We start from the raw sequence: 18867 nt of genomic DNA, 5'->3' as shown, positions 1-18867 counted from the left end.
TGAGGGTTCTGGTTTCTCCACACCCTCTCCAACACTTGTTACTTTTTGTTTTGGTTATTTCTGCCATTCTAACAGGTGTAAGGTGATATCTTAGTGTAGTTTTGATTTGCGTTTCCCTGATGATCAGCGATGATGAACATCTTTTCATATGCCTATTGGCCATCTGTATATTTTCTTTGGAGAAATGTCTGTTCATGTCTCCTGCCCATTTTTTGATCAGGTTGTTTGATTTTTTTGTTGTTGAGTTGTGTGAGTTCTTTATATATTATGGACATTAACCCTTTGTCGGATGTATGACTTGCAAATATTTTTTCCCAGTTAGTGGGTTTTCTTTTTGTTTCAATCCTGTTTTCCTTGCCTTGAAGAAGCTCTTTAGTTTGATGAAGTCCCATTTGTTTATTCTTTCTATTGTTTCCCTTGTCTGAGAAGACATGGTGTCCGAAAAGATCCTTTTAATGCTGATGTCAAAGAGTGTACTGCCTATATTTTCTTCTAGAAGGCTTATGGTTTCAGGTCTTACCTTTAGGTCTCTGATCCATTTTGAGTTTATTTTGGTGAATGGTGAAAAAGAATGGCCAATTTTCATTCTTTTACTTGTGGCCTTCCAGTTTTTCCAGCACCATTTGTTGAAAAGACTTTCTTTTCTCCATTATATGCCCTCAGCTCCTTTGTCAAAGATTAGCTGTGCATAGATGTGTGGTTTTATTTCTGGGCTTTTAATTCTGTTCCATTGATGTGTGCACCTGTTTTTGTACCAGTCCCATGCTGTTTTGATTACTGTAGCTTTGTAGTATGTTTTGAAGTCAGGGATTGTGATGCCTCCAGCTTTGTTCTTTTTTGTCAGGATTGCTTTAGCAATTTGGGGTCTTTTGTTGCCCCATATGAATTTCAGGATTCTTTGTTCTATTTCTATAAAGAATGTCATTGGGATTCTGATTGGGATTGAATTGAATCTGTAGATTGCTTTAGGTAGAATGGACATTTTAACTATGTTTATTCTTCCAATCCATGTACATGGAATGTCTTTCCATCTCTTTATGTCGTCATCCATTTCTTTCAGAAAAGCCTTGTAGTTTTCATTGTATAGGTCTTTCACTTCCTTAGTTAAATTCACCCCGAGGTATTTTATTCTTTTTGTTGTGGTTGTGAATGGTATTGTGTTTTGAGTTCTTTCTCTGTTAGTTCATTATTAGAGTATAGAAATGCTATTGCTTTATGTAAGTTGACTTTATACTCTGCAACTTTGCTGTAGTTGTTGATTATTTCTAAAAGTTTTCCCATGGATTCTTTGGGGTTTTCTATGTATAGGATCATGTCGTCTGCAAACAGCGAGAGTTTCACTTCTTCCCTCTCTATTTGGATTCCTTTAATTACTTTTTCTTGCCTAATTGCTCTGGCTAAAACCTCAACATAATAAAGGCCATATATGACAAACCCACAGCCAACATCATACTCAATGGGCAAAAACTGAGCGCCATCCCCCTGAAAACAGGAACGAGACAAGGATGTCCTCTATCACCACTCTTATTTAACATAGTATTTGATGTTTTTGAATATGAGTTGTTAGGAAAAAAGGTTATATTAAGAGTTCTTCTGCCTAATATATATTATATAACAGTTATGTTATATAATGTATGTCTTATATAATGTATATAATATGTCTTATGTTAATTATATGTATACAGTGGTGTAGATCTTGCTGTTTTTCATTTTAAAAGTGTGCAGCTTTAGGTTAAGATTTTTATACATGATGAGATAAGAGCAAAGGTGTTTTGGCTGTTTGAAATTTTAGGATTCAATGCTTAATTTTTTTGCCTTTTAAAATTTTACATTATTAGGAATGCACTATATATTTTCCTATTTTTTTGAAGATTGGCACCTGAGCTAACATCTATTGGCAGTCTTCTGTGTTTCATTCTTCCCACCAAAGCCCCCCGTACACAGTTGTATATTCTAGTTGTAGGTCCTTCTGGCTGTGCCGTGTGGGACACCACCTCAGCATGGCTGGATGAGCGGTGCTAGGTCCATGCCCAGCATTCGAACCAGCAAAACCCTGGGCCACAGAAGCAGAGCGTGAGAAGTTAACCACTCGGCCACAGGGCCGGCCCCAGGAATGCAGTATATATTTTCTACTTTCTCATTTTGTTCTTTAATCTGGCTTCCTATCCCTTCTTTTTTACTGACCACTTCTCTAAATAGAAAGTGCAACTTAAATTATATACACATGGTTGTCTTGAAAAGCAGGCAAATATGATTTACTTCTAGAAACTGATAATCTCCTCTCTAGTTGGATTAAAGAAACTTTGAATGGAAGTTTTCTTAAACCTCTGGTTAAATGTTTAACCCTCAAAACCACTGGAGTGTATCCTTATTATGTAAAGAAATGATATAGAGAACACTTGGTTTATTACATAATGATGATGAAAAAGTGAAAAATTTTTAAAAATTAATATTTAACTATTTTGTTTTGAATAGATATCATAAACTGGGAACAGGATTTAATCCCAATACATTAGATAAACAGAAAGAGAGGCAAAAAGGTTTGCCAAAACAGGTCTTTGAATCTGATGAAGCGCCAGATGGCAACAACTACCAGGATGAGCAAGTAATACTTTTATTTTTAAATGACTGTAAGAAGTTATTTTTAAATAGTTTTTGTTCATTAATTAATATATTTACATTTAATGTTTTGCGTGACAGGATGATCTTAAAAGACGTTCAGTGTCCATAGATGACACTCCAAGGGGGAGCTGGGCCTGCAGTATTTTTGACTTGAAAAATTCACTTCCCGATGCTCTGCTTCCCAATTTACTTGATCGAACTCCAAATGAAGAAATAGACCGTCAGAATGATGACCAAAGGAAGTCAAACCGTCACAAGGAACTCTTCGCTTTGCATCCGTCACCAGATGAGGTATAGATATTTGGATATAAAGAAGCAAATGATCATTAAGGTAGATATTTTGGCAGTATGAATTGTGTATAGTATTATAATAATGTAGGGAATAAAACTTAAGTGAAACATTGCTATAATTTTTATAACTGAAATAATAGTTTTTATTCTACTGAATTTATTATTCTTAATGAGTACTATCTGTGAATTGAGGACACTTATGATCTCATGACTTCTGTTTGAAGTCATTTTTTCCTGGGTTCAATTGCAAAGACTATAAGTATTAGATTAATAAAATAAGTTGTGAAAAAAGTAAATTGTGAAGGGTTGAAATATGATAATCATGTTCAGTTTGGTGTTGCTTGTCAATTTGTAGGAAGAACCCATAGAACGACTTAGTGTTCCTGATGTACCCAAAGAACATTTTGGTCAAAGACTTCTTGTAAAATGTTTATCACTCAAGTAAGTATTTATCTCGTTTACTACGTAACTTTTATTTTCTTGAATAATATTTTGAGTACTAGTATGACAAAATCCTAGTAGATTTTATGCTCGTTTTTGTGTCCTTTTGAGAAGTATTGTTTTTCTATACATAATTTTAACTGCTACTGAGCTGAGTAGCATTTAAAATTATGTATGAAGCTGAGCTTTAGAGCGTTTTTGGCTGACAGGTCAAGGTGACTTGCCACAGCTATCCAGTCAATCTTAAAACTTGATCAAACATTCACTGAAATCTTTGGTATTCATCAGACACTGTTCTTGGCTTAGAGAGTATAAAGACAAAAGTATCTTTTTCCTTAAAAAGTTGATTTTACTTTTACGTAGTAAGCTGTGGTTTTTCTCTTTTTTATTTTTTAGTTTTTTTTATTGAGGTCGTAATGTTTTATAATGTGAAATTTCAGCTGTACGTTATTATTTGTCAGTCACCATGTAAGTGTGCCCCTTCATCCCTTGTGCCCAACCCCCACTCCCTTTCTCCGTGGTAACCACTTTGTTTGTGTGTTTGTGTATCTTCCACATATGAGTGAAATCATACAGTGTTTCTCTTTCTCTGTCTGGCTTATTTTGCTTAACATAATACCCTCAAGATCCATCCATGTTGTTGTGAATGGGACGATTTTGTCTTTTTTTTATGGCTGAGTAATATTCCATTGTGTGTGTGTGTGTATATATATATACACACACACACCACATCTTCTTTATCCAATCATCAGTCACTGGGCACTTGGGTTGCTTCTACATCTTGGGTATTGTGGATCATGCTGCAGTGAACATAGGGGTGTGTAAGTGTTTTTGAATTGTTGATTTCAAGTTCTTTGGACAAATACCCAGTAGTGGGATATCTGGGTCATATAGTATTTCTACTTTTAATTTTTTGAGAAATCTCCATACTGTTTTTCATAGTTGCTGCACCAGTTTGCACTCCCACCAGCATTGTATCAGGGTTCAATTCTCTCCACATCCTCTCCAACACTTACTGCTTCCTGTCTTGTTAATTATAGCCGTTCTGATGGGAGTGAGGTGATATCTCATTGTAGTTTTGATTTGCATTTCCCTGATAATTAATGATGTTGAACATCTTTTCATGTGCCTGTTGGCCATCTGTTTATGTTCTTTGGAGAAATGTTGATTCAGATCTTTTGCCCATTTTTAAATCGGGTTTTTAGTTTTTTTGTTGTTGAGATGTATGAGTTCTTTGTATATTTTGAATATTAACCCTTTATCAGATATATGGTTTGCAAATATCTTCTCCTGATTGTTAGGTTGTCTTTTTGTTTCGTTGATGGTTTCCTTTGCTGTGCAGAAGCGTTTTAGTTTGATGTAGTCCTATTTGTTTATTTTTTCTCATTTCCCTTAGCAGTCAGACATGGTTCTTGAAAATGTGCTGCTGAGCTGATGTCAAAGAGTGTATTGCCTATGTTTTCTTCTAGAAGTTTAATGGTTTCAGGCCTTATATTCAAGTCTTAATCCATTTTGAGTTAATTTTTGTGTATAGTGTAAGATAATGATCTACTGTCATTTTTCTTTTTGCGTGTGGCTGTCCAGTTTTCCCTGCACCATTTATCAAAGAGATTGTCCTTTCTCCGTTGTATGTTCTTGGCTCCCTTGTTGAAAATTAGCTGTCCACAGATGTGGGTTTATTTTTGGGCTCTTAATTCTGTTCCATTGATCTTTGTGTCAAATAAGTGTTACAATTAAATGTTTGCTCACCTGTTGTGGTAGAGAGCTGCACTTTTCTGATCTTGTCTACCTATTTTTCTCCTTGCTCAAGGCTTTGTATCCCCTTTCTTTCTTTTTTTAGGTATGAGGGCCTTCTTGAGTATTTCTTTTAGGGGAGGTGGTCTTGTGGTGATAAGCTTCTTCAGCCTGTGTTTATCTGGGAAAGTTTTTATTTCTCCATCATATCTGAAGGATATTTGCAGTGAATAGAATATTCTTGGCTGAAAGTTTTTGTCTTTCAGAAGTTTGAATATATCATTCTACTCTCTCCTAGCCTGTAAGCTTTTTGCTGAGAAATCTGCTGAAAGCCTGATAGGGATTCCTTTGAAATTTATTTTCTTCTGCCTTGCTGCCCTTAATATTTTTTCTTGGTTAACTTTTCCAGCTTTATTACCATATGCCTTGGAGAAGGTCTTTTTACATTGATATAGTTAGGAGGTCTCTTGGCTTCTTTCACTCGTATTTCCAGTTCCTTCCCCAGGTTTGGTAAATTCTCAGCTATTATTTCTTTGAACAAGCTTTTTGCTCCAGCCTCCTTCTCCTCTCCCTCTTGAATACCTACAATCTTTATGTTACATTTCCTAATTGAGTAGGCTGTTTCTCAGAGAAGTTCTTCATTTCTTTTTAGTCTTAGTTCTCTCTCCTCCTCCATCTGAAGCATTTCTATTTTTCGGTCCTCAGCACTGCTGATTGGCTTCTCCTTATCAGCTCTATTGTTCAGGAAGTCCAGATTTTTCTTTATCTCACCCATTGTGTTTTTCATCTCCAACATTTGTGATTGATTTTTCTTTATAGTTTCAATCTCTTTTGTGAAGAAGTTCCTAATTTCATTGAATTGCCTCTATGTATTTTCTTGTAACTCATTGAGTATTTTATGATAGCTGTTTTGAATTCTCTGTCAGTTAGATTATAAATTTCTGTGCCTTCAGCATTGATTTCTGGGTCCTTGTCATTTTCCTTCTGGTCTGGAGATTTAACATATTTTTTTCATACTGCTTGATGGCATGGATTTGTGCCTCCACATAGTGATTGTATTTGATTGCAGCATCCACCTGCTGCCACTGGATAGGGGTCAAGAGCTGTGTATTCTGAGCCCCCTGTGATCCACGGCTTGTTCACTCCCAAGCCACTGCCTGCTTTTCTATCTGTGCGGTAGTCTGGCTGTCTGCTGAGCTGGAGCCCCCAGTTGGAGGGTGGGGGCACTGTCTTTTGCCTTTGTGATCCCGGGGTTCTTGCTGGGCTCCTGCTGTCTTCTCCCCTGGTGTGCTAGCTTGATGAAGACACCTGTGTAATAGCCTAGTCACTTCTGTGTGGGGCTTTTCCACGGGCTGTGAGGGAACTTGGAGAGAGAAGGTGTTCCCGTGGAGGGCTGCCCCACCCCACCTCTCCTCTCAGAGCTGTACACAGTCCCAGGGTTGCTGCCGTTCTGGAAGGAGAGGAGATTCCCCTTAACTTCTTCCATTTCCTCCAGGAGGTCCAGCAGCTCCACCTTGAGACCTCTGGCTTTGTGGGTCTCTCAGACGTCTTTTGCGTTATGTCAAGGTACTTAGTTGCTTTATGAACGTCCTTTTTGTTGGGCAGAGCTCACTCCCCCATGATGCTGACGTCACTCCAAGCTGTAGCTTTTTGAAGATTTTGAAGAATGTGTCTTTTCCTTCTTTAAAAATGTTAGATGACTTCTGACCTAATATCATTGAAGTGATGTATCGTAAATTTATATTCTGCTTCATAAAGTACTGTCTCTTATTTTGTCTCATGCTGTCTTCAAAGTTATTCTATAAGGTAGATCTTTTCTTCGTATTACAAATGAAGAAGCCAGGGTTCAAAAGCATTAGCTAAGGTTAACTGGCATGCTCATTATTATGCAACCAGTAAGTGAAAACAAACTCTGTGCTCTTTTCATTATATTATGTTAATATTATAGTTAATTGTTAGTTTTGACTCATGAGAAAAGAAGTTTTAATTCATAGAGTTTTCTAAAAGAAGCAACTGGTATGGATAGACCACTTGTATGTGTAGATAATGTGGACAGTTTTTTTCCTTTGAAAGCTAAGGCTTTGTATATTTAGTTAGATTTATCTGGAAACCCGTTAGATTTAGGTGTTGAATCTTTTGAACATCTGGACACCTAATGTCAGTTCTTACTTAAGTCTTTTTGGTTTTTTAATAGCATTATTACAATATAATTTATATATCATAAAATCTACCCTTTTAAAGTGTGCAAGTCAGTGTTTTTTAGTATATTCACAGAGTTGTGCAACTATCACTACTATTCAATTTCAGAACATATTCGTTACTCCATACCTTTTATTAGTCAGCTCAGGGTGCCATAACACAATACCATATACTGTGTGGCTTAAACAACAGACATTTTTTTCTCACAGTTCTGGAGAGTGAAAGTTGAAGATCAAGCTGCTGGCAGGATTGGTTCCTGGAAAGGCCTTTCTGCCTAGCTTGCACACAGCCACCTTCTTGCTGTGTCCTTGCATGGCCTTTCCTTTGTTCTTGTATGGAGAGAGAGAGGTCTGTGGTGTCTCTTCCTCTTCCTATAAAGACACCAGTCCTTTTGGATTAGGGCCTCATCCTTGCCATATCATGTACCCTTAATTACCTCCTTAAAGGCTCTATCTCTAAACAAAGTCACATTGGAGGTTAGGGCTTCAACATCTCAGTTTATTGGTGGACAGCATTCAGTCCATAACAGTACCCACTAGCAGTCAACCCCTATTCTCTCAGCTCCTGGCAACCACTAATTTGCTTTCTGTTTCTATGAGTTTGCCTCATAGAAATTCTGCGTAATTTATATAGATGAAACTATCCAATATGTGCCCTTTGTGTCTGGTTTCTTTCACATAGCATAGTCTTCAGGGTTTATTTATGTTGTAGCATATATCAGTACTTCATTCCTTTATATGGACTGAATAGTATTCCATTATGTGTATGCCACATTTTGTTTATCCATTCATCAGCTGGTGAACATTTGAGTTGTTTCTACTTTTTAAAAAATAACAGCTTTATTGAGATATAATTCACATATCATGCATTTCACCTAGGGTATATTCAGTATGTGGTTTACCAGTGAGGTCATCCAGTTTACCCAGTGTACGATTCAGTGGATTTTAGTGTAGTCACAGATTTGTGCAACTTTCATCAGTCAGTTTCAGAACATTTTCTTCATCCTAAAAAGAAATCCCATATTATTAGTTGTCACTCTCTTTTCCTCAACTCCTGCAGCCCTAGACAACCACCAATCTATATTCTGTCTATTTAGATTTCCTTATCCTGGTCATTTCCTATAAATGGGATCGTACAACATGTGGTTCGTATTGTCTGACTTCTTTCACTTAGCATGATGTTTTCAGGGTTTATCTGTGTTGTAGCAAGTATCATTACTTCATTTCTTTTTATGGCTGAGTGATATTACATTGGATGGATAGACTACATTTTGTTTATCCATTTATCAGTTGATGACTATTTGGGTTGTTTCCCCATTTCAACTATTATGAATCATGTTGCTAGGGCATTTATGTACAAGTCTTTGTATGTACATATGTCTTCATTTCTGTTGGGTCTATACCTAGGATTGGAGTTGTAGCTGATATCGTAACTCCATGTTTAAATATTGGAGGAGGTGCCAGTTTTCCAAAGCAGTTGCACAATTTTATATTCCTACCAGCAAGTGCAAGCTTTCTGATTTCTCCACATTCTCACCAACACTTTTTGTTGTCTTTGTCTTTTTCATCATAGCCATCCTAGTGAATGTGAAGTGGTATCTCATTGTGGTTTTATGTATGATCTTCTTGACTAGTAATGTTACAAGTTTATTATTTCTCCCTTAGAGAAATAAAATATAGAATGATTTTTCACTTTACTCTCTGTTCTTTAGCTTTAGTTTGTCATCTCTTGTTAAAAATTCCGAGTTAAGAATTATATATATCTGATTTCTCTATGATAAGAAAAATCCAGGTTTAAGGTGAGGAAGAAGCTGGTCACATTGTAATTTCAGAAAGAGTCAGAAGTGATAGTTTTATTTTTTTTAAATTTTAAAGTTTTGTTTGTTCTAATTTTTTTTTCAGGGAAAGATTTGCCATGAGCTAACATCTGTTGCTCGTCTTTCTCTTTTTTATTTTTCTCCCCAGAGCCCCAGTGCATGGTTATATATCCTTGTTGTAAGTCTTTCTAGTTCTTCTATGTGAGCCAATGCCACAGCGTGGCTACTGACAGATGGGTGGTGTGGTTCTGGGACTGGGAAATGAACCCGGGCCACTGAAGCAGTGAGAGCACCGAACTTTACCCACTAGACCATCAGGGCTGGCTCATGATAGTTTTATTTTAGTCAGTTACAGAAATGATACATTTTTTGAAAATAATTTCTCTTATATTTTGTTCTCCAAGAATAGCCTTCTTTATCCTTTTTGTGAAAACGTTGTTTCTAATATTAAGAAGACGGTTAGTCAGCAATACAGTGGGCTAGGCGTTCAGGGAAACCCTACCCAGCCATGGTTAGCTGAGGTAAAACTAACAGTTTCTTGGAAGCCTAGAAAAGCTGCAGATTGCTTCCACAGGGGTAAGCACTCTATAGTTAATTTTTACATTAGGGGTATTACCCCTACACCAGGGAAAGTGCTTGGCACTCAAGCAGGTGGAAACATGTCGTAAGTACCTAGCACCAGCTTTCATAGGAGTAATATTCTAATTGGTAGAGAGATTGTCTGCTATAACTTTGGCTCTAGAGTGGAGAAAGTCAGTTAGGAAACAGGAAAAAAAAAACAAAAAAAGGGAAAACTCCTCTAAGAATTCATAACCATAAGCTTGTACACTATCTGTGTGACTGAAAAAACTCCAAGGCAAAAATTTAGTTTCAATTGGTTTCTTATTTGTAGTGATATCATTATTGCTTAGAATTGACTTTAAGTCATAATAGAGGGTCAAGGATATTGATAAAATGTTCAAAACTGTATTATGACAATTGCGTGTAAATAAATACCCCACTAAATAAAAAGCCTACAAGAAATGTGTCATATTTTATCAGTAGTGTTTTTTTTGTAGGGCTTTGGGTGACTAAAAATTGCTTTTTATTTGATCTTTTTTGTATCCTCAACATTTCAAATAAATCAGCATTTGTAGTGAAGAAAAATATGTTTTCTGCCATTGATTAGCCAATGAGTATCTGGTGCTCAGATAGTATTTCTTGACAAACAAGCCTACATATGTTTGGTTGTATGGGAATAATGTGGTATGCTTTTTTCTGTGGTTTCTAACTCAGATTGTGTAACTAAATGGGTGAGGTGTATACATTTAAAAAGAGAAAAGAAAATTGAAAACCACATATACAATCTTGGCAGTCCCTTTGTATAATGGAAGAGCCTTTTGAAACATTAAAAAAAAATCATATGATATGTCTAATTTAAAAAATTCTGGGGGTCAGCCCAGTAGTCTAATGGTTAAGTTTGTTATGTTCTGCTTCAGTGGCCTGTGTTCAGTTCCTGGGTGTGGACCTACACCACCTGTTTGTTGGTGGTAATGCTATGACGGCATCCCACGTACAAATAGAGGAAGACTGGCACAGGTGTTAGCTCAGGGCTAATCTTCCTGAAGCAAAAAGAGGAAGATTGGCAACAGATACTAGGTCAGGGTGAATCTTCATCAGGAAAAAAAAACTCTTGTCATGTATTAATAGCCTTTCTTAATGTGGAGCATGCTGGAATTGTATTAGTTTCTTCAGTTTTTTTTTTCTGTGTTTCCAGCCTTTGTTCATCATGCTAATAATATGGATCTTTGAATACTTTCCAAGAATATTATAAAGTTATGATGCAGGAATTTTCTGGTGCTAAATTACAAATTGAGATAACTATTTTTTCTGAATTAGCAATTAATGTTTCTCTTACCTTTGATCCTCTTTTGCTTATTTCCAGCTGAATCTAAAATTTGTAAGAAAATGCAAATAGTCAAAAGGAGGCAAGGCAGGTTTTTTAAAAAAATTTTTTTATTGAGATTATGATAGTTTACAACCTTGTGAAATTTCAGTTGTACGTTATTGTTTGTCAGTTGTGTTGTAGGTGCACCACTCGACCCTTTGTGCCCCCCCACTCCCCCTTTCCCCAGTAGCCACTAATCTGTTTTCTTTGTTTACATGTTTAACTTCCACATGTGAGTGGAGTCATACAGAGATTGTCTTTCTCTATCTAGCTTACTTCACTTAACATAATACCCTCAAGGTCCATCCATGTTGTTGTGAATGGGATGATTTTATCCTTTTTTATGGCTGAGTAGTATTCTGTCGTATGTATATATATATATATATATATATATATATATACACACCATATCTTCTTTATCCAATCATCACCTGATGGGCATTTAGGTTTCTTCCAAGTCCTGGCTATTGTAAATAATACTGCAATGAACATAGGGGTGCATGGGACTTTTGGAATTGCTGATTTCAAGTTCTTTGGGTAGATACCCAGTAGTGGGATGGCTGGGTCATACGGTATTTCTAGTTTTAATTTTTTGAGAAATCTCCATAATGTTTTCCATAGTGGCTGCACCAGTTTGCATTCCCACCAGGAGTGCATGAGGGTTCCTTTTTCTCTACAACCTCTCCAATATTTGTTACTTTTTGTTTTGGTTATTTTGAGGTAAGGCAGTTTTGAGGCACTTTACAAAAATCAAGCAGATATCAAGACTTAGTATGAAGCTTTGTAATTAAGATAGTGTAGGATTGTATACAATTAGACAAATAGACCAATGCCATTGAGCTAGAAATAAACCTACATGTTTATGGAGTTTTGATTGACAATAAAAGTGGCACCACAGACAGTGGGGACAGGGTAATCTTGTCAATAGAATGGAGAGACAGTTGGGTGTCTGCTTCTTTCTACCCCTTCCCCCCTTTGCTTTCTCTCTCTGCCATATAGGGGGAGAATATATTTCCAATGCATATACTTGGCAAAGTGCTCATATCCAGGATACATAAAGAAGTAAAAATTGAGGTCAAACAATAAATAGAAAAATGGGCCAAAAGAGGATATCTAGGTGGTCAATAAACATGAAAAATTGCATATTAAAAATCCAGTGTGATACTGTCTACCTACTGGAGTGACAAAAGCAGAAAGATTGGCAGTTTTTAGTGTTTTAGAGGATGCAGAGTAGGCTTTATAGAGGCTGACTCTTGGAGACAGTATTACCAAGATCCCTCTGCTTTTGGCTTTTGGTTGGCTTCTGCTAAGAGAGGCATCAGCAAGAAGTCAGAGGGTGGAAGTCGGTGAACTCAGGTTTGAGTATTTATTTCCCTTACTCGTTCCCTGCTAGGTCACATGAATTGGTTGCCTCTCTTTCCCCAAGACCACAGTTTCTGTCAAGTGCCCTCTTTCTATTCTTTCGAGGTTTTGGTTACCACTTCCACCTTCTACTTTAGGTCAAGGGTTGACAATGACTCTCTGTTCTTGCTGTCTGCAGGGAATTGTACTGTCTATAGTTGTTTTCCCTAAATCCTACCCAAATCTTTATAAATGGCCTTTTATTAAACTCTTAACCCAATGTGAGTTTATTGTTTGTCTCCTGTAAGGACTTTGACTGATGCTCTTGAGACACACAATGAGTACTATTGACATTTTGTCTGGATAATTCTTTGTTGTATAGGGTCTCTCCTATAGAGCAGAGAATGTTTAGCCACATCCCTGGCCTCTACTCACTAAATGCCAGTAATACTCTTACAGTAATGATAACCAAAAATGTCTTCAGACATTGCCAGATGTCTCCTTGGGGGGAAATTGTCCTTGGTCGAGAACCACTGCTCTGGAGTTTTAACCTCACATTGCATATTATTTGATTCAGTGAATATTTACTATATGTGAGTCATTGTTCTTTGAAGTGAATTAGACACCTCAACTTAAGCATACAGTTATAAAATAAATTTTGACATATTTGTATAATAATAAACTATGCCAGCATTAAAAAGGATGGTGAGATATTTATGACATGAAAATATATCCATAAAATATTAAGTTAAAGCAGACTACAAAATATTATGTATACAGTGATATTTTTTATTTTAAAAGATAATCCATTTAAGAAGTGCATTTATACATAGAAAAAAGTCTGAATGGATAGTCACTGAGCTCTTATTTCTGGTTCTCTCCATGTGGTGGAATTTTGGATGCATCTATTTTCCTCTGAATATTTTTATGTATTTCCTAAGTTTTTACATTGAATATATATGATTTATAATCTGAAAAAGAAAACTTTAGGTCTTTATTTTTAAAGTTTAAAATCTAACATATCCATGTACATAAATAACCAAATTATAAGTTAGAAAGTGATTAATGCCACAAAATGGTCATAAAATGCCATGAGCTTTTAGGCAGTTTGAGATTACTTGTAGCTGGAGAAATTAGGGAGGATTACCTAAAGGAGATAATGGTTGATTTAGACTGTGAAAGATATACAAGGAAAAGTGTGTTTCAGGAAGAAGGGATAGTATAGATGGTTAGCACAGATATAGAAAAGTACAAGATACTGAGATAATTTTGGAATGAGAATTTCTTGACAACTATGTATTTTATATTTATTTTTAAACTACTTCATCCTTTTTCTTCTTAAAGGTTTGAGATTGAAATCGAACCCATTTTTGCAAGTTTGGCTTTATATGATGTCAAGGAAAAGAAAAAGGTAAGGGAATATAATTTGAATGTAGTCTTTTGTCACAATCATAGGTTTTGGAAACCTGACTTTAAGTTGTTTTATAAGATAAGTAATGATTTTTTGAGAATTACTATTTTTTTTTTTAAAGACTGGCACCTGGGCTAACAACTGTTGCCAACCTTTTTTTTTTTTTCCCTCCCCTCTGCTTTATCTCCCCAAACCACCCCTGTACACAGTTGTATATCTTAGTTGCAGGTCCTTCTAGTTGTGGGATGTGGGATGCCACCTCAACGTGGCCTGACGAGCGGTGCCATGTCCGCGCCCAGGATCCGAACCCTGGGTCTCCGCAGTGGAGCGCGTGAACTTAACCACTCGGCCACGGAGCCAGCCCCTTGAGAATTATTAAACATGGATCTTTTAAAAGTAAAATAGAAATTTAATTTATTAAGACTTCTTAAATATTTTCTTACTATGAAACAGTTTAGTTGATTCTTAGTTTTTATTTCATTGAAAGAGTTCCAAAAGCAAGTAGCAGAAGCAACTTCCTTTTAATTTAAGAAATAGAAGAGAGAATACAGGAAGAACATCTTAGGCAAATGATGTATGAAAGATTAGAATGAGATAACAGTGAATTTTTGTTGATGTAATTTTCAAATTCTCACTAGATAAAAGATCATTTATGTATGTTTTAAATACTTTGAAATGCTGCTCTTAGTTTTACCATCATATCTGTATTGCTCTTAAGAGTTTACAGGGCTTCTCATACAGCATTTCCTGATGTAAATTCTAAGCCTAATCTATGGTAGAAACTTCAAGTGCCTTCAGTGACTTTTGCTATCAATATATTATCATTTTCTGCAGTGGAACTCTGCCCCAGCAACTTGTATTTGCTAAATCAAAACTGCTGAGCTATTATTCATATAATTTTTTAAATACTCAATTTGGGGTAATTCATCTCAATTATAATTTCTTTGCATACTTTATTAGAGGTTATATTTCTAATCAAAGCAGTTTGTGATGTGGTTCTTTAGAATATGTTTATTGTATTCTATTTCCCAAATACTTGGTACATTTCTTTTGCTTTGATATACACAGGTAAAGACTGGTCAGTGAAATATATGATAAACTGTATGTTATAGTGTAATGTTTTAATGTGTGTAATATTTTAAGTCTAGGTATGTATGATTTTTGTGAGTTTTGCTACAATGTACAAATTTAAAAATTTAATATGTGAATGTATCTTTTAGATTTCAGAAAACTTTTATTTTGACCTTAATTCTGAGCAGATGAAAGGATTGTTACGTCCACATGTACCACCTGCTGCCATTACTACCCTGGCAAGATCAGCTATTTTTTCTATCACTTATCCTTCCCAAGATGTTTTTCTTGTAATAAAGGTGAGAATGATGTTAAATATGTTTGTTTATTTGTATAGTGTCTGTATACTTGTCTCCTTTCAATACTGCAAGCTTTTTAAGGGCAAAGATTTTACTTTTAATTATTTTTTATCTTAGTGTTTCTTAACACAATATTGGACATATGCTATAGATGCTACTGAAGTTTTTCTCGAGTTGGGTGCTGTATTAGTCATAGTTCTCCATAGAAACAGACCAGTAGGGTAGAGATGCACACACACACACACACACACACACACACACACAGAAAGGAGTTGGCTCATGTGATGGAGGGGGCTGGTAAGTCTGCACTCTCTAGGGCAGGCTGGCAGGCTGGAACTTCAGGTAAGAGTCGATGTGTGGTCTTGGGTTGAATTCTCCAGGGCAGTATATTGGAAACTTGGCAGGTTTCTGGGTGGTAGTCTTGAGGATTCTGTCTTTGAGGGGCCTCAGTCTTTGCTGTAAGACCTTCAACTAATTGGATGAGGCCCACACACATTTCGGAGGATAGTCTGCTCTACTCAAAGTCTGCTGATTTACATGTTAATCGCCTCTAAAAAATACCTTCACAGCAACATCTAGACTGGTATTTGATCAAACAATGGGGCAGTATAACTAAGCCAAATTGACCCATAAGATTAATCATCACAGGAGTTTTAATTTTATCACTCAGTTCCTAAATGATATAAATACTAAAATCAAAATCATTGAGGTCATGGAGCATTATGATTTGACTGTCAGCCAGTTAAGAATAAGGGTCACAAATTCTAAAATTCAAATATTACTAAGCTCCTTAGCTTAGGGTAACTTACAGAATAATTTATTAACTTGACCTTGAGTTGAGAGTAGCCTAAAATGTATTCCTTAGTCATTTTATTCTTATTTATATAAAATTATAATAAAAAGGTAATGAATTTTATAATAAGGTTTTAAAGTGGATTGTCATGAAATGAATCCTGTTTACCCACAGGAATAATGTCCTAATTTGTGGACATGTTCCTATGAATTCAGGTTAAAATAAATCTTAGTTGTAATGAACAGTCCTACAAGCAAAGATTTTAGCAGCAGTGGTATTCAGAAACTCTTAAGAGTAAAATTCAGTTCTAGATATTAATAAAATTAGCAAATATAGTAAATACAGTTACTTTACATGGGGAAGTAGCAAGTTTTCATAAAATAGAACGTATTTGAGGGAATGAGATGGAAAGGTGATGGCTGGAATATTGGCTGGGTGAAAATGAGATTGTTTAGTGACAAGATTTGGTTGTCATTATGAGAGTGAATAGCTTAGATAGGATTCAGAATAAGAAATAGTGAATGTAAATGTTCGATGTAGGTAAATAGGGAGGTAGATTGTGGTAACTTCACATAATGGGATACGATGGCAATTAAAACCACAAGTTGAGTTTTTAATGATATAGAAACTTATGTGTGATACAATGTTTAGTGAAAAGTCTGGTATAAAACTCTTTATTGTATGGTCCCAATTATATAAAATATATACACACACAACTACACATACATAAATGCATGTATATACTTAGAAAAAGACTTCTGTAATTAAAAAAAAAATGAAAATGTCTAAATTTTAAAGAAGTATTTAGGAGATTTTCTTTAGTCCCTTGTGATTCATCAGGATGTTTTTGTTTCTCGAGAGATAAATCCCCTTGATCTGAGGTTGGTTAGTTATTGCTATACAAGAAGAAGATGACAAAATCCCAGGGGCATCTGTTTAGTTGAGGGATCTGAGTTGTCTGATGGAGAGCTCGTCTAGGCTGTACTTCTTAGGTGACTATGTTCTTTCAGGTGTCTGTAGGTTGCCTGGCGTCAGTTGATTTAGCTGGAGTTTTTCCCTGTATGTCTCCTTTTCTAGAGGGCTAACTTGGCATATTCTCATGGTAATCGTAGAAGTACCAAAGAGCAGGCCAGTTGCACAGGCATTTTTCAAGCCTTTTGGCACATGACGCCAGCTAACATCCTGTTGGCTAAAACAAGTCACATGACAAGAGCACAAAATCAAAAAGTTGGGATATATACTTTACCTCTTTGTCGGGAGGAATTGCAATGTCATTAGAACAGTGAGAGGGTAAAGGAAGGGTGAAGCATTTGGGGCTGGTAGTGTGATCAGTCACTGGGTTGCTGGGATTCTAGCTCAGCCAGGATGATTAATTCCTTCCTCTTTTTTATGCCCTGTTTATTAGCATAGTTACTCTCTGGTAAATATGTGAAGCAGTAATACCATTATGTTTGGGTTGTTGTTTATGTAAGCCTGCCGTTTTAGAGAACGAAAACACAGAGTACATTGGAAGAAACCCACAAATAGACAGACAAAAACTTGGGTTACAATAAAGTAGTGATAATGAAGTTCACTTAAAATTATTTTAATTAAATTTGTTATTGACGTGTGCTGTAATTATAGAAAGTACACAAAAATCATAAATATATAGTTTGATGAATTACCCCAAAATGAATACACTTATGTTACCCACCCAGGTTGAGAAACAAAATGTTACCAGAATCCCAGAAACTGCTTTTGTGTCCCACCCCAGTGACTGCTCCTTACTTTTCTGCAATTTTTGCCTGGTTTTGAACACTCTACTAAAGGGATCTAACATATATATATTTTTTGTCTTGCTTTTTCCCACTCTATCTGATTGTGTGATTAATCTGTACTGCTGTATGCAATTCATTAACATTGCTTGGGAGTATTTCATTATATGAATATTTCATAATTTATCCATTTTACTGATGGTAGACGTTTTAGTTCATTTAATTTTGTGGCTTTTATGAGTAATTCTGTGAGCATTTGCATTCCATGAGGATGGACATATGTGCTCATTACTGTTTAATATATTCCTAGTAGTAGAATTGCTGGGTCATAGGATATTTGTATGTCACCTTTGGTAGGTGCTGCCAAATGGGTTTCCAAATTATCTGTGATAGTTGCATTCCCACCAGGAGTGAATAAGAGTTTGTTATTTATTTGGTATTTATCAGTTTTTTAAAAAATTGAGATGTAAAATACATACAATGAGATTTGTATAGTAAACAAATTTGAGGTAAACAGCTTGGTGAATTCTTACATGTGTATTCATCTGTGTGTAATCACTTACACAGGCTGAACTCAGGTCATACAATATTTTCATCACCTTGGAGGGTTCTTTTGTTTCTCTTTCTGGTGGCTACCCCCTCACTTCCACAGATCACTAATATTCCTGCGTCTGTCACCATCATTAGCTTTTCCTCTTTTGAATTTCGTATGAAAGGAATCGTACAGTATACAATCTTTTGTGCCTGTCTTCTTTCACTCAACATAATGTCTGTGAGAGTCATCTATATTGTCATGTATAGCAGTAGTTTGTTCTTTTATTTTTATTGTTATGTTGTCCTCCGTTATATGATTATAACATGGTTTATTCATCCTGCTTAGATGAATAGGTAGACCTTGATAGACCTTAGCATGCATCTGATTTTCAGTTGGTTATTATAAATAAAGCTCTGTGAACATTCTTTAACAAGTCTTTTGGGCACGTATACACTCATTTGTGTTTGATATTGCTGGATAATAGGGTAGATGTGTATTTAGCATAAATATATCAAACAGTTTCCCAGAGTGCTTCAACCATTTTACACTCTTACCAACACTGATGTTTGTCACTCTTCTTAATTATAACCATTCTGGTACTGTATTCACTGTGGTTTTAATTTGTATTTCTCC

At 35.8% G+C, this 18867-nt stretch overlaps 1 protein-coding gene across 5 annotated transcripts in view; it reads left to right on the top strand.

Annotated features, from left to right (window-relative positions):
• DOCK7 (dedicator of cytokinesis 7) overlaps window positions 1-18867 on the top strand; it is a 203869-nt gene that overhangs the window by 28366 nt on the left and 156636 nt on the right. For all 5 annotated transcript variants that reach the window (XM_044749192.2, XM_044749193.2, XM_070486407.1 and 2 more), the window contains exons 5-9: window positions 2476-2605; window positions 2701-2913; window positions 3269-3354; window positions 13716-13782; window positions 15003-15152. In XM_044749192.2, the coding sequence (XP_044605127.1) occupies window positions 2476-2605; window positions 2701-2913; window positions 3269-3354; window positions 13716-13782; window positions 15003-15152 (646 nt within the window). The remainder of the gene's footprint in view (window positions 1-2475; window positions 2606-2700; window positions 2914-3268; window positions 3355-13715; window positions 13783-15002; window positions 15153-18867) is intronic.

The sequence above is a fragment of the Equus asinus genome, chromosome 16 (assembly GCF_041296235.1).
Source record: "Equus asinus isolate D_3611 breed Donkey chromosome 16, EquAss-T2T_v2, whole genome shotgun sequence".
NCBI lineage: Eukaryota > Metazoa > Chordata > Mammalia > Perissodactyla > Equidae > Equus > Equus asinus.
Note: the sequence above shows the minus strand (reverse complement) of the source record. Positions and strands in the feature narration are given on the sequence as shown.